A 16220-nucleotide genomic window follows, 5' to 3' on the forward strand; every position below is an offset into this window, starting at 1 on the left:
CCTCTAAACGTTGTAAGAAATAAGTGCTAAAGTACTTTTAAATTGTAAAGCAAATACTCTATAAGATTTTATTAAGGTATTTTTAAACAGCTTCAGATAAACATTGGGCCAAATCATGTCCTCTGACGAAACCCATGTAATGTAAAAAGTTGATTATTATAAGGTCAACCTGTGAGGAAAACATTATAAAGATGGGAGGCTGGCTCTGTTGGCTTGTTCGTTAAAATAAGCTAATACTTACAGTTAGTAAGGGTTATAATTTACACTTCCTCTATTAAAAAGTTAATTGAAATGTCAAAAAAATATTCTTCACATCACCTATGCTACAAAAATAACAGCAGTTAGGAACCATCTTACAGCAACACGTGAATTTCTCAACTGGTGTTCAAGTACTAGTTGAACCGAAAAGGGAACGGATACCGATTGCTCACCTTATCCTGTAAGGAAAAGGTCCCAGGAAAACCAGCAAAGAGAAACTTGTTCTTGACTTTCAACTTCCCCAAATTTGCTACAATCAGATTATTTGATCTAGAACTTTCCGGGATAAGGAGAACAGGAGCACCGGCCTCAATATCCAGGAGAACCCGTGAACAGCGCTGGGCTTGATCTCTCACCTGAAAGAGGAGGGAAAATAGACGGTCAGTTAATTCCCTCATTTTACAATCAAATAACCTTAGGTTCCCAAAAGTCTCGTAAATTTATAAATTTAAAACAACTAAAATCACATAAAGTGTATTCTATGCCCAACATGGAGTTAAATTAGAAATCAGTAACAAGAAGATGATGGAAAATCCCAAATATTTGGAAATTAGACTATACACTTATAAATAACCCATGGGTAAAAGAAGAAATCACAGGAGAAACGAAAAATATTTTGACCTTAAACAAAAAAGTACATTAAAATTCATAGGATGCACTTAAAACAGTACTTAGAGAAAAATGTTTAGCATTAAATGCTTATTTTACATAAAAGAATAAAGATTTAAAATCAATCATCAAAAGATTCCATCTTAAGAAGCTAGAAAAAGTTAAAGTAAAATAAACCTAAGTAGAAGGAAGAAAATAATAAAGAGCAGAAACTGTTATTTAGAAAATATAAACAAGAGAGAAAAATCAAGTAAACATTTATAGAACACTACACTCAACAACCATAGAAAATACATTCCTTTCAAGTGCACAAGTACTCTTAAGGAGTATACAAAACACATGCCTCAATAAGTTGGTGATTTGAAAATACTGCTGAAACTGATAAACTTCTACCTATATTAATAAAGAAAAAGGGAAGGAAACAAAGATCTCCACTATCAGGAAGAAGTGTGGGACGTTGCTACAGAACCTAGAAATATTAAAAAGATAAGAGAACCTACGAACAACTTCACGCCAACAAACTGACAAATTAGATGAATTCAACAGATTCCTTAAAAAAAAAATGACACAAACTATCTATAGCTAACATCATATTTAATGGTGAAAGAATGTTTTTTCCCCTAAGATAAGAACAAGGCAAGGATATCCACCTCACCACTTCTATCCAACACTGTAGCAGAAGTCCTAGTCCGTGCAAAAAGGCGTATAGGTTGCAAAGGAAAAACCAAAATTCTCATACTTACAGACAACATAATCATCTATGTAAAAAAAACCTTAAGAATCTAAAGGAACTTCCTAGAATAACTGAGTTTAGCAAGATTAGAGGATACGAGCTCAACAGGCAATATACAAGAGTTATTTGCATACATTTCTTATACTTTCAATAAACAATTGGACATTGAAATTTTTAAAAAATTGCTATCATTTACAATAGCATCAAAAATTGGAAATACTTAGACATAAACCTAACAAAATAAGTGTAAGACTCATACAAAACTTTACAAAACATCGTTACAATTGCAAAACATTGCTGAGAGAAAATGAAGACCTAATTAAATGGAGAGATATACCATACTCAAGGATCCAAAGACTCAAAACGCTTACGATGTCAATTCTCCAGATATACAGATTCAGTGCATCCCCAATCAAACTCCTGGCTGACTCTATTGTAGAAACAGACAAGCTGATTCTAAAATTCACATAAAAGAACAAAGGACCTAGAATAGCCAAAACAACCTTGAAAAAGAACAATCACATAGGAAGAGCTGCACCACCTGACTTCAAGACAGACCACAGAGCAACAGCAATCGGGACAGGGCGGTACTGACACACAACTAAGTGTCGGTCAGGGGAACAGAACAGAGAATGAGGACACACACACACACACACACACATAACGGTCAACTGAGTCTCAACAGAAATGCCAAGATAATTCAACAGGAAAAGAACAGCCTGGAGATAATGATACATACATAAATATATGGGGGAAAAAATCTCAGCCCTCACTTCACAAAATACACAAAAAGCAACTCAAAATGGAAGAGATCTAAAATATATAACTTCTAAAAGAGGACGTGGGAGAAAATTTTCGCCACCTTGTGGTAAGCAAAGATTTCTTTGATAAAACACAGCACCCGATCATAAAAGAAAAAAATTTGACTTCATCAAAATGAAAAAGTTGTGCTTTTCAAAAAATAGTATTAAGAAAATGAAAAAAGAGTTAGATGAGCCACTGGCTAACCCAATAATGAAAATGTTGGTTGGCAGTATCACCAGCAGAAAAATAATTTATCCCAAATTAATGAGCATGTAGACAGGTGGGCAATCTTGAAAACTTTTTTTAAACATAAAATAAAGCTGGGAATCTATACAGCTCTGTATACTTACAAATGAAAGCAATGCTTTTTTCTTCTTCTCCCCAAAGCCCCCCAGTACATAGTTGTTGTTTTGTTTTTGTTTTTGTTTGGAGGAAGATTAGCCCTGAGCTAACATCTGCTGCCAATCCTCCTCTTTTTGCTGAGGAAGACTGGCCCTGAGCTAATATCCATGCCCATCTTCTTCTACATTATATGTGGGACACCTGCCACAGCATGGCTTTGGCCAAGTGGTGCCATGTCTGCACCCGGGATCTGAACCGATGAACCTGGGGCCGCCGAGAAGAGGAACACGCGAACTTAACTGCTGCACCACCAGGCCAGCCCCCCACAGTTGTATATTCTAGTTGTAGGTCCTTCTGCTTGTGCTATGTGGGATGCCGCCTTAGCATGGCCTGATGAGCGGTGTCATGTTGCACCCAGGATCCAAACCGGCAAAACCCCGGGCCGCCGAAGCAGAGCACACGAACTTAAACACTCGGCCATGAGGCTGGCCCCGAAAACAACTTTTGAAATAGTACTTGAAAAATAAAATTTTTAAAAAGCTACAGACTGGGAAAAAATATTCACAATACTTGCAGCAAACAAAGGATTTGTATCGAGAATACACAGAGGAAGAAATAAGGTCAATTCTACACAAACTCTTCTGCAAATAGAAGAGGGAACACTTCCCAATTCATTCTACAAAGCCAATGTTGCCCAGTTACCAAAACCACAAAAGGCATTCTCTTTTTTCAAGAAAAGAAAACTACAAACTAATATCCTTCACAAGTACAGATGTGAAAATCCTTAACAAACCTTGAGCAAATCAAGAAAACTGTAAAAGCATCCAAAGACAATAAGTAAACGAATGGTCAGGACTGTGTTCCAATAAAACTTTCCGTGTGTACACGTGTGTGCAGTCTCCTGGGCCATAGTCTGCCAACCCCTGGAATAAGTGAATGCTTTTCCTCTAAGACTGGAAATCAGGAAAAGATGTCTGCTCTCACGACTTCCACTGTACTGGAGTCTAGTCAGTGCACTAAGGGAAGAAAAGGAAATGAAAGGCATACAGACTGGAAAGGAAAAAGTAAAACTCTATTCAGACAACATGATTATCTATGTAGAAAATCCTAAACAAATTACAAAAAAGGAACTAAAACTAATAAGGGTGTCTAGCAAAGCTGCAGGGTGCAAAGTAGAAAAATCAACTGTATTTCCAGGTACAGTCAACGAAGAACTGGAAATTGAAATTTTAAAAATTAATATTTATAATAGCATCAAAAATATGAAATGTATAGGGATCAATTAAATGAAAGATGTATAAGACTAGTACTCAAAACTGCAAAACACTGCTGAGAGAAACTAAATAAATTTAATTAATTAATGGAGAAATATGCCATACTCAAGAAACATACCTATGGTGCTGTGAGATTGGAAAGATTAATTGTTTTCTCCAGATTCCCTATAATTTGAATATGTTATTTTTAGGTTTTAAAAAAAGACATTCTCTGGAAGATACACAGGAAACCGGTCATATTAGTTGCTCCCAGGAAGAGAACCTGAGAAGGAATTGAGAAGAAGACTTTTCTCAAGCGCCCTTTTTCACTTTGATTCTATACCAAACCAACATATAACATACTCAAAAATTTTTAATCTCCAAAATTGACCTACAGATGCAACATAATTCCAGTCAAAATTTTAGCAGGGTTTATTGTATAAACTGACAAACTGATTCTAAAATTCGTATGGAAAAACAAAGAATCTAGAACAGCCAAAATAATCTTGAAAAGACCGTCTCATAATGTTAAGCATACAGTTACCATATGACTCAACAACTCCTCCCCTAGATATTTACTTAAGAGAAATGAAAACACACATCCACATAGACTTGAATGCAAATGTGCATAGCAGTTTTATTCAAAATAGCCAAAAACTGGAAACTACCCAAATGTCCATCAAGTGGGTGAATGGATAAACAAATCATGCTACATTCAAACAATGGAAAACCACTCAGCAATAAAAAGAAATGCACTGCTGATACTTGCAACAACACAGATGGATCCCAAAAGCATTACACTGCGTGAAAGAAGCCAGGGACAACTCACTACACACTGGATGACTTCGTTTATAGGAAAAAAAAGGCAAAACTATTGTGATAGAAAGCAGACCAATGGCTGCCAGGACGGAGGCATGAGGGCTACGGGACTGCTTGCACAGGGGCGTGAGGAAACTTGTGGGATGATAGAGAAGTTCTAAATCTTGATTGTGGTTGTAGTTACAAGACTGTATACAACTGTTAAAACTCATTGAATTGTACACTGAAAATGGTTAATTTTATTGTAAGTAAATGATACCACAATAAAGCTGACAAAAAGTATCATGTATAATACAATGAAATGTTTCTCATATATGGATTAATGAAAAATATAGATCACAAAACAGTGAGAACAAGACAGATACTTTTCTTATTCATATTTTTTGTTGATATTTCTTCTACTGTCTACAAAAAGACAGATATTACTTTTTAAAAAGAGAGAAAAATACAGCCTGTATAATATATAAAAGGCTCTTCTTTTTTTGGTGTTAAGTGCATAAGTCAGGAGAATTTGCAACACAATAAATACTGTTTTCACTTTCTGTCTGTACATGATTGGCAGTACTGTCTATCACCCCCTGACTACTGCCTGTTTGCTTTGTTTTTAAGTGAATTTCACACTTAAAATTACAAGTTACAAATTAACTCATATTCACTGTAGAAAACTTAGAAGAGAAAGACAAGCAAATGGGAAAAATACAAGCAAATGGAAAAAAACTGCTATCATCCATAATCTCGGCACCACAGATAAACACCGTGACCATTTTGGTGGTTTAGTGTAGGAGTCAAGAGTAGCAGCTCTGATGCCTGACTCCCTGAGACTGAATCCTCGCTCTGGCCACTTACTGGCTTGGTGATCCTGGTTAAGTTGCTAGGTCTCTGTGTCTCACTTTCCTTAACTGTAAAATGGGACTAATAATAAGCCCCTATCTTAAAGAGTTGTTAGAAGGATTAAATGAAACAACACACCTAAAACACCGAGAAGGGAGTACGTGACAGCTATTATTAGCACATCAACACAACATCCTTTTAGTCTTTTTTCCTATACACTTACACACACAACTATTTTTTTTTTTTTGAGGAAGATTAGCCCTGAGTTAACTACTGCCAATCTTCCTCTTTTTGCTGAGGAAGACTGGCCCTGAGCTAACATCCATGCCCATCTTCCTCCACTTTATACGTGGGATGCCTACCACAGCATGGGTTTTGACAAGTGGTGCCATGTCCGCACCTGGGATCCGAACCGGCGAACCCTGGGCCGCAGAGAAGTGGAACGTGCGCACTCAACCACTGTGCCACCAGGCCGGCCCCCACAACTATATTTTTTAGAGTTCAACATATTAACTTTCAGATTCAAAAATAATAAACTATTACTGGCATACTGTACAGCTCCTACTTTTTTAACATGCCTTAATAGTTACGTGTTAATTGGAAAAGAACAGAATGATGAGTTAACCAGAGCTAAGAGTCCCAGACGACCAGAGAGGAGTGACGGTTTCCTCACCTATTAATGGCAATAGCACACCCACCCCTACTCCTCATCGCGTACCATCATAACTCATGATCTCTCTTTTCCTGTTTCTATCTTCTCACTAAAATACAAGCTCCATGGGGGCAATGACTTTGTCTTTCTTGTTTTCCACTATGTTCCTAGCACACGGCAGACTGTAGGACGCATCATTCCTCAAGGAACATTCACTAAATAGGTGAAGAAATGAACAAACAAGGTTGTTGTAAGGATCCAGTGAGAGAACATACGTGAAAGCACTTTAACATAAACAATTACTAACCGAACATACAGCACACTTATTTTTGCTATCTCCATTTTCCTCCTACATCTGAGTCAACAGAAGAACAGCAAGAAAATAACTTGCCGATGGTGACACAGCTGACAGCGGCAACACACAGACTCCAGATTCTTGTCCCAAGATTCCTAAATTACATGTCTTAGCTCCACCAAAAATCTGCATTCCTGGTTGCTCAGTGAATAAAGAAATTTAATATAAGAGGCATCAAGTAAAGCAGAAGACACAGGAAAACTGTATCATACTGTGGGCTAAAAAATAAAGGAAACAATTTATATTTGGCCTAATCAAATTAGGTACATGATATTCTTCTAATTTCAAACATCAAGATTAAAAAGAAATTTAAAGTGCTACTGGATTACAGACACTAGAAAATGCAGGAATAAAAATCCAGCTACAAGTCAAAGGTAGACGATACCACCTGCCACCAGTACAATATTAGGAGAAAGGACTTTAAATTCCAAACAAAACAGCCTCTTAATCTTATCAGCAAATAAAAGTAGGTCTTTAGCTCTCTCTATAAATCTGAGTAATTCAAACAGCTAGGATTAAAGATCCTTGAGAAGATTAGCTTTCCTTCAAAGCCTACACATTTAGCACCATTCAAAACAGAAAAACATTCCTTTAACTTTTTGCCTGTCTTAAATAATTTGATAAACCAAAGCTTAAAAGACTTATCTGTTTAATTTCTGCTTACCCTAATTACTCAGAAATGCAGTGTCTCATTTCGTAACCCAAACCCAAAGGGTTCCTCACAATAACACTGTTTAAACATGTAAAAATAATTGTTTTAAACGTACATAACAATTGCAGCAGACAACATTTAGCAAAGTTGTATTAAAGAGTCACAAAAATGTTCACGACTTTGATCAAACAATACTATTTATAGGATTCAACCCTATAAAAATAATTTGAAAAATAAAAACTATGTGCACAGATATTCATGGAAGCATTACTCGTAAGAATAAGAACTGCAGGACCAGCCCACAGCTGAGTGGTTAAGTTTGGGCGCTCCGCTTCGGCAGCCCAGGGTTTCGCTGGTTCGGGTCCTGGGCACAGACATGGCACCGCTCATTAGGCCATGCTGAGGCAGCATCCCACATGCCACAACTAGAAGGACCTACAACTAGAATATACAACTATGTACTGGGGGGCTTTGGGGAGAAGAAGAAGAAAAATAAAGTAAAAATAAAACACTGACAACAGATGTTAGCTCAGGTACCAATCTTTAAAGAAAAAACAAGAATGCAAACTGGAGGCAATTCAAATGTTAAAAAATAAGGAAATGATTAAGTAAACTAACATGATGGATTATACAGTTATTAAATAGGATAGTTAAGAAAAATGCAAAGCAAGATGGAAAAAGATTATGAAAAGAAACTGGATTCCAAAAGTGTATGCATAAAATTAACACACTTCACATACTTCACTCTATGGACTGTATGATTTTCCTCAATTAAAAGTTTTTCTAAAAAGCCTATGTAGGCCATAAACGGAATACCGTTTTACACTCAGTAATTGGCCCAAAATGAAAAGGTTGACAATACAAGTGTTGGTAAGGATCAGAATTAAAAGGAATTCTTACACATGCTGATGGGAGCGTGCCATTGAGACAGCCATTTTCGAGAACAGTTTTACACTCTTATAAAGACAAACATGTTCATACCCTAAGGCCCAGTAACTCCACTCCTAAGTATCAGAGAAGCTCTGACACATGTGCATTCGGATATGCGGTACACAGCACTAGGACACTGTAAACAACCCGAAGCTTCAACAGGAGAATGGGTAAGTCATCCGTGTCAGACACAACGAAATACAACAGTGAAAATGAAGGAAGTGCGATCAGATGTAACAACACGAAAGAATACTAACACACTAAGTGACCGAAAAAAGGTCACAGAACATTAAATACAGTTTAATACCATTTTTATAAAGATCAAAACAAGGAAAACAAAAGATAACATAGAGAAACTTTTTTTTTTTAAGGGACTAGGAGACCCGAAAATCAGGACAGTGGTTTCCTGTGGAGTTGACAGGGGAATGAGGGAGGGAAGGAACACAGGCAGCATCTTTGTAATGTTTTAATTTTTATTTTGGTGCTGGGTTCACGGATGTAAATTTATTATCATACTTGGTAACTTTAGAAATTTGATACATGCTACAACTTATATACATGCTATAAATTTTATTTTTATTTTTTTTTTTGCTGAGGAAGATTTGCCTTGAGCTAACAACATCTGTTGCCAATCTTCCTCTTTTTTTTTTTTTATGTGAGCCACCACCACAGCATGACCACTGATAGATGAGTGGTGTGGTTCCACGTCCAGGAACCAAACCAGGGCTGCCAAAGCGGAGCAAGCCAAACTTTAACCACTAGGCCATCAGGGCTGGCCCCCAGATATTCTTTTATATGTGTCAAATACCAAATTTTTTTTTAAGTCTCTAAAGAGAGGAAAAAAAGGTTACATACTCCATGATTGTAACCATGGAAACATGTACAGGAAAAAAATAAATTAAAACATACCTATGGTGCTAGGAGATCAGTAAGATTAATTCTTTTTTCCAGATTCCCTATAATTTGATCACACTATTTTTATATTTAAAAAAAAAAATACATTCTCTGGAAGATAGACAGGAAACCAGTCACATTGGCTGCTTCCAGGAAGAGAATCTGAGAAGTAATTGAGAAGACTTCCCCTCATATGCCCTTTTTCACTTTGATTCCATACCAAATCAATACACAACATCCTCAAAATTTAATTTAAATTAAAACATAAAATTTTTAGAGGTGCCACTATAAAGCAGTATCTATCTATTCCTTAAATTATAATCTTTTACCCAATAAAGTTTAAAAATAAATAAATAAGTTTTCCAAATAACTACATCATCATTTTCTGTGGTTCCCAAACTGCGTGCCAAGACATCACAGGACATGGGCTTGCAGTCACAGGTGAGCTGCCAGCCTGGACATTTTACGTTTTTGAGGGAAACACATCATCTGTCAGACACTGGACAAACTACTAGCTTGAGGTAGTTCGCATTCACTGTTAAATCACGCTGCATTCCTTTCAAAGATATCACATCATTGCAAAGCTACGTCTCAAGCAGCCACTACAATAAAGAGCAAGTACCATAAGAAAATAAATGTGGAACAGGAAATGAGGGTCGTGACATCCAGCCTGACTCCAAGTTTGAGAAGTTGTGCAGTGCCCAAGAGGCACATACATCCTACTAGTAAGTAACTGTAGCTATTGGAGAATGAAATAAAAATATTATGCATTTATGTGGTATGTTTTGAAACAGCTACTAAGTTGTTAGGACATACATATTTAAGCTGCTTAGACTTAATTATTCTGTAAATGGAAAGGCCATTAGGTGTTTCTTTTGGCCTAGGATGTGCCATGGAAAAACTTTCCAAGACATTAAGGCAGCCAGGAACTAGAAGTCTGGGGACTTCTATTTGGGAAAACCCTCCCTGTAGAATAGATACGTTCCTCAGGACCACTCTCCAAGAGAAGCAGCCCCACTAAAGTCCCTGAAGGGCCCAGCAGTCTCAAGTGTTACCCATAAATTTCATTTATCTTTCTTAGAGAAAGCTAAAGCTAAACTCTAAAGGTAAACAGGATATAATGAATAAGGAATATGAGCTCTTCAATTACAGCAAGATTTCCGTAGATGATCAGCCACATGGAGGACATTAATGAGCATAAAATTACCTAATTATCTTTACTTTTTTCAGTGAAATTTTCCAATTTAGCTCTAGAGGCTTAAAAGTTCCATCATCAGTCAAACTGGAAAAGCAACTTGGACCGACGAGACGACCTACCGTCTGCCCCTCAATAGCAGCTCGCTGGCGCCCTAGGACATCTTGCAGCTGGGTGAAATGCTGAATGAAGGCCACCAGCTCGGCCTGGAAGCGCTGAGTGTGCACGTACTGCACGGAGGCCATCCGCAGGCTCACTCGGATGTCGTGCTCTCTCCGGAGCAGAGGGTCAGGCCGCCCATATCTAGGAGTAAGACGTCAGCAAGACACAGGTTAGTATTTGCAGGAAAACAAGTTACTATTTGCAGAGAACTTGGGTTGATTTAGGGGTTTCCCTAAAAAACAGCTACAACTACTATAATAGAAATCCGCAATCAGGTTTTACACAGCAAACTCCAGTAATTACTCCCTTTCTAAGGTTCAGCGACGTGTTGACGACATTAAATAAGTCTGGTGTGACAGCCAGGGCTATAAACAGGTGGCAGCTTTGGGCACTAAACTCACTCTTGACTCCAGAACTCACTCAAAAGCCACCTGTGGTTCACACCTTCCACCTGGGCCTCTTTCTCCCTGCCTTTAGGGAAAAGTGACTACTCCTGCTGTCTCTGTTCTGGTAAGGATTGTGACAATATGGGCTTGAAAGATAATAAAAATAAGGCCATGAAACAACTGGTAAAGAAAATCAGCCAACAGAACCAATGTTTCTGGGGAAATTTGTCTTCTGGGTGCAAAAAGAAGTCTTCGTTTTACTTCATTGAAATGGAGGCCGGGGCCGGCCCCGTGGCCGAGTGGTTAAGTTCCCGCGCTCCGCTTCAGCAGCCCAGAGTTTCACCAGTTTGGATCCTGGGCGTGGACGTGGCACCGCTCATCAGGCCATGTTGAGGCAGCATCCCACATGCCACAACTAGAAGGACCCACAACTAAAAAAATATACAACTGTATAATGGGGGGATTTGGGGAGAAAAAGCAGGAAAAAAAAAAGATTGGCAACAGTTGTTAGCTCAGCTGCCAATCTTTAACAAAAAAAAAAAGAAATGTAGGCCAAAGAGTTTCAGCATCTACAACCAAAGATAAATTACAAAATGTTCACAATGGTTTTGAATTTAATGGAACATGGTATCACAATAATAAATTAGTATACAGGACATAGTCACTGGGGAAAGGAACTCACAATTGCTGAGCACTTATTTAGAGCCAGGCAGAGTTAAGAGGTTTTTTGTTTTTGAGGAAGATCAGCCCTGAGCTAACATCTGCTGCCAATCCTCCTCTTTTTGCTGAGGAAGACTGGCCCTAACATCCGTGCCCATCTTCCTCTACTTTATACGTGGGACGCCTACCACAGCATGGCGTGCCAAGTGGTGCCATGTCCGCACCCAGGATCCGAACCAGAGAACTCCGGGCCACCAAGAAGGGGAACATGCGAACTTAACTGCTGCGCCACCAGGCTGGCCCCGAGTTAAGAGTTTTATATTAGTTATGTTTATATTCTATATTTATTATAGAACCATGCTACCATGGTAGGTAATAATATAAACAAATCAATCTAAATTCTCAGTAGAGTATGAGATACTCCTCCTGAAAATAAAAGAAGTCCTAGACAGCTTTAGAACAGTTTTTCTCAACTCTGGTTGAACATTAGAATCACTTTGAAACATTAAAAAAAGGGACTGAGGGGCCAGCCAGTGGCGCAGCAATTAAGTTCACATATTCCACTTTGGTAGCCCAGGGTTTGCCAGTTCAGATCATGGTTGTGGACCTACACACCACTTATCAAGCCATGCTGTGGTAGGTGTCCCACATATAAAGTAGAAGAAGATGGGCACAGATGTTAGCTCAGGGCCAGTCTTCCTCAGCACAAAGAGAAGGATGGGTGGCAGATGTTACCTTAGGGCTAATCTTCCTCAAGAAAAAAAAAAAAGAAGAAGAAAAAAGACTGAATGCTATCCTAGACCACAATATTTGGGGACAGAGCTATATATCTACATTTTCTAACAGCTCCCAAAAAGGATGAAAACTACCATTTTAAACATTCTGCCTTCTGAGAAAACCATCCTTTAATAATTAGATAGGGCTAAAGATGACTTCTAAAATCTAAAATTGATAAGATTCAATATAGATTGTGTTTACACAGAAAAAAAATACATAATGTAATTTATCACCCATATCTTCAATAACCTTCTCAGGCTGAAATCATTCCAGAACTTTCAGAGCGAGATGGGAACTGATCCCACTTAGTCCTCTCAATATTTAGGTAGAAAACTGATGCACGGCGATGCAGTGACTTGCCTAAGGTCACAGAGCAAGTTAGTGCAAAGCCAGCACGAGAGCTCAGGCCCTTCAATAAGCAGAACTATCTGAGTCCTACCCCACCTGTTTGTGAAGCCTGAGAGCCCACTTCAGTGCAGATAGATCCATTTAATATAAATCAGGATTCCCCACAACTAGGTCATTTTGATTCTACATAAGAAGGTAAAATTTTTAAAAACTTTTCTTCCTTGTTTAGCCAACCAGAATTTGAAACAGTAAGTAATTATAACAAAATGTTAAGTGAGAAAGGATGGGTATTTTTACTTAAAAGTCTGGAAGATGAGAGCCTCCTCCCCGCTGGTAGTGAAGCGCTCCCTGTAGAGCTCTCCGTGGGCCGTGAGGTCACTGAGGGACAGGCTCCCGAGACTCCCCTCCAAGGCAAGGTCCCCCTCTGGGAAGGCGAAAATTAGAACACGTCATGCATCTTTTTTTGTCATACACTTTCAATACGTCCAGAACAAAAACTGATACACACACGCCTCAGAATTTTCACTATTTAATCAAACTAAATGTCAAAAGCAAATCTGCATATTCCAATACACCCAGAAAAAATATTTTATGCAGTATTCAAACTGTCTCAGTGAAGAAGTCCAAAGGGAACTGACATAACACAGCGACATCACACTTGAACATTTACAAGGGGAAAGGAATTAAACTGAACGCATACACAAATTAAAGGATAAGACCTTTAATGAGATTAGACCACTAATTAGAATTAGTGAATTAGCATAAGGTCGCTTAATTGTACTATGGATAAAAGAATAAAGGAGAGAGTATCAGAGATATGTCAGGTATTAAGCAACATTAAGTGGATTCTGGTATGATTTAATAAAAAAAGTAAAATTAGGGCTGGCCCCGTGGCAGAGTGGTCAAGTTCATGCGCTCCACTGCGGGCGGCCCAGTGTTTCGTTGGTTCGAATCCTGGGCGTGGACATGGCACTGCTCATCAAACCATGCTGAGGCAGCGTCCCACATGCCACAACTAGAAGGACCCAGAACGAAGAATATACAACTATGTACCAGGGGGCTCTGGGGAGAAAAAGGAATTAAAAAAAAAATCTTTAATAATAAAAAAAAAAAAGCAAAACTAATGAGATAGACACTGGAGGCATAGATTTGAAACTAGTCTGATATTACAAGAGTGGAGCCCCTGGAAGGTGGGAAGAACAAAGAAGGAACGTTGAAACACATGCACTTGGATGTGACCGCCTAATGAATCATTCTTAACATGGTGTAGATATTGAACGGGACATTCTGAACTGCTGCTTCGTAAAACAAACTTTATCAGCATAATCAGCATAACAAAGCAATGACTCAGGTGGCTGTGTTTGGCCTGCTAGTTCTGCTCTCAATGAATCAAAGACACATACTTATTTGGGGCTCAATGTCCTCGAACAAAAATACCCAAGTTGCCCCCAATTGTAAAGACCTATCTCTTCTAGGAAGCGTTTATAAATTAATTTACACCAGGCAGGCAATTTCAATTTCAGTTTACTCCTTCCTCCAAAAGCTATTCTTGTTTCACTAGAGTCCACATTTGAGCTTTGTGATCTTTATTTCATTACCAGTTGCTTAAGGAAGGAACAGCGTTTTATTGCCACTTTGTAATTATTAATAATGCCCCCTTTCACCTTCAAAAACATTCCAATTTGGAGAAAGAAATTATATAGTCACGACAGACAATTTGTTTAAAAACAAAGATCGATGCAAGGGTCCCCTCCCAACCTCCAGAATCGCATTCCTGGGATACGGAGGGAGTCGTGCCAGGCACCTGCATTTTTACAAGTCATCCCGGTATTCTGATCCATAAGCCAGGATTTGGGAACCAGCACCACGAAATCACGGCCAGGCCAGTAACTGCACCAAGTCACTGATCCACACCCTACTTAGCATGTGATGACAAAGATCGGTGAGGAAGGCGTTCAAATTCTTACCAGATTTTGCACGTTTGATTTTTCCCCACTTACCGATCATTTCCAGGTGTGCCACTAATTTGGACACATTCGCTTTAGCAAGCTCACTGGTGGTCTTATTGAGCACGAGAGAGAGCGAATGAACCTAAGAACACAGGAGACAAAGCAAGGCAAACATTACTGCGGGGGAGCTGTCTTCCAGGCAGACGGCAGAACAAAATCGAGGAAGATTCAGACAGGCTTAGGACATTTGCAGGCAAGGCTTTTACTGATGCCAATTTCATTTCAGCTTGTCTTAGCCAGTCAGACCAGAACTTGAGAGGGCTGATAAGAAAGGAACGCAACCGGGCAATTAAAAACCCAGGTTCTGGGGCCGGCCTGGTGGTGCAGCCATTAACTGCACACGTTCCACTTTGCTGGCCCAGGGTTCACTGGTTCGGATCCCGGGTGTGGACATGGCACTACTTGGCAAGCCATGCTGTGGTAGGCGTCCCACGTATAAAGTGGAGGAAGATGGGCAAGGATGTTAGCTCAGGGCCAGTCTTCCTCAGCAAAAAGAGGAGGATTGAAAGCAGATGTTAGCTCAGGGCTAATCTTCCTCAAAAAAAAAAAGAAAGAAAAAGAAAAAACTCCAGGTTCTGTGGAGCCTTCTCTGTGGTTACCTTGTCTAGTCTCTCTCAGTGAAATGATTTACAGTATGAAACAATTCTTCTCATTTTTGCAATCATCTTTAATATTACACTACAGAGTGATTAAGTCAAGTCCACTCCAAGAAATTTGTCAAAGAAAAATGATAAATATGATTAATATTAATGTGTTCGGACAAATATTTAATAGAAGCCCCTGTTGACCAACTGAGACTTTACCTAGGAACCATAATCAAAGATTTCTTTTTCCCAAGAGACAACTATAAATAGAAGAAAACCAAAATCCCCTGTCTTGAGAACAGCATTATTTGTAACAAATAAATCCTGTACTGTCATACTGTCATTTTAAGCACTAAAAGGACTATACGTCTAGGATTTGTTGAGGTAGGGACCTGAGTGCCATCACTGGGGATAAGGCATTGGTTGAAGTCAAGGAAGGAGAGAGAAGGCGGAGAGCAGATCAAACCTCAATTCCCACTCACTGCTTCCGAACGGCAGTGGCTGTGCCTTTATCTTTAACGCCTGCCACAAAGGAGGCGAGAGGCAGATGGCCGATGAATGAATGATTAGCAGGAAAAAAACAGGACAAGAAAGAAAGAAAATAATATGGGGAAAGGAAGAAGGAAAAACATTTTTAGAGGAAGGCAGAGAAAAAAGGAGGGTATGATTATAGATGGAGCAGTCCCCTTGGGGCCACTCAGTGCCACAGAGGTTCTGCCGCTCAGAGACACAGAGGAGTAAGCTTCTTGACATAGACCACAGAAGAGAACAAAATTAACAAGAAGGGGGCAAATAAAAAAACCTCTAGTCACTAACTCACCAAAATAACATATGCTGGGTCTAAAAATGCTTTGTTTGGAGGAATCTGGCTATCATCACTTGAACCCACTCTCAGCATGAATCTCAGCAACACCAAGTGGGACAACCAGATGCTGTATACACCTCCTGGCATAAGGCAACAGGGCAC

General features: G+C 39.0%; 1 protein-coding gene across 12 annotated transcripts in view; it reads right to left on the reverse strand.

The window, feature by feature from the left end:
* The window catches only part of VPS13D (vacuolar protein sorting 13 homolog D), a 245422-nt gene that overhangs the window by 189557 nt on the left and 39645 nt on the right, over window positions 1-16220 (reverse strand). For all 12 annotated transcript variants that reach the window (XR_011503621.1, XR_011503620.1, XR_011503622.1 and 9 more), the window contains 4 exons: window positions 14661-14751; window positions 12958-13084; window positions 10450-10630; window positions 432-614 (listed from right to left, as the gene is read on the reverse strand). Coding sequence is in view for 8 of the 12 variants with exons in the window: in XM_070511027.1 (XP_070367128.1) it covers window positions 432-614; window positions 10450-10630; window positions 12958-13084; window positions 14661-14751 (582 nt within the window). In the remaining 4 variants the exon portion in view is untranslated. The remainder of the gene's footprint in view (window positions 1-431; window positions 615-10449; window positions 10631-12957; window positions 13085-14660; window positions 14752-16220) is intronic.

The sequence above is a fragment of the Equus asinus genome, chromosome 5, assembly GCF_041296235.1.
Source record: "Equus asinus isolate D_3611 breed Donkey chromosome 5, EquAss-T2T_v2, whole genome shotgun sequence".
In the NCBI taxonomy this organism is placed as follows: domain Eukaryota; kingdom Metazoa; phylum Chordata; class Mammalia; order Perissodactyla; family Equidae; genus Equus; species Equus asinus.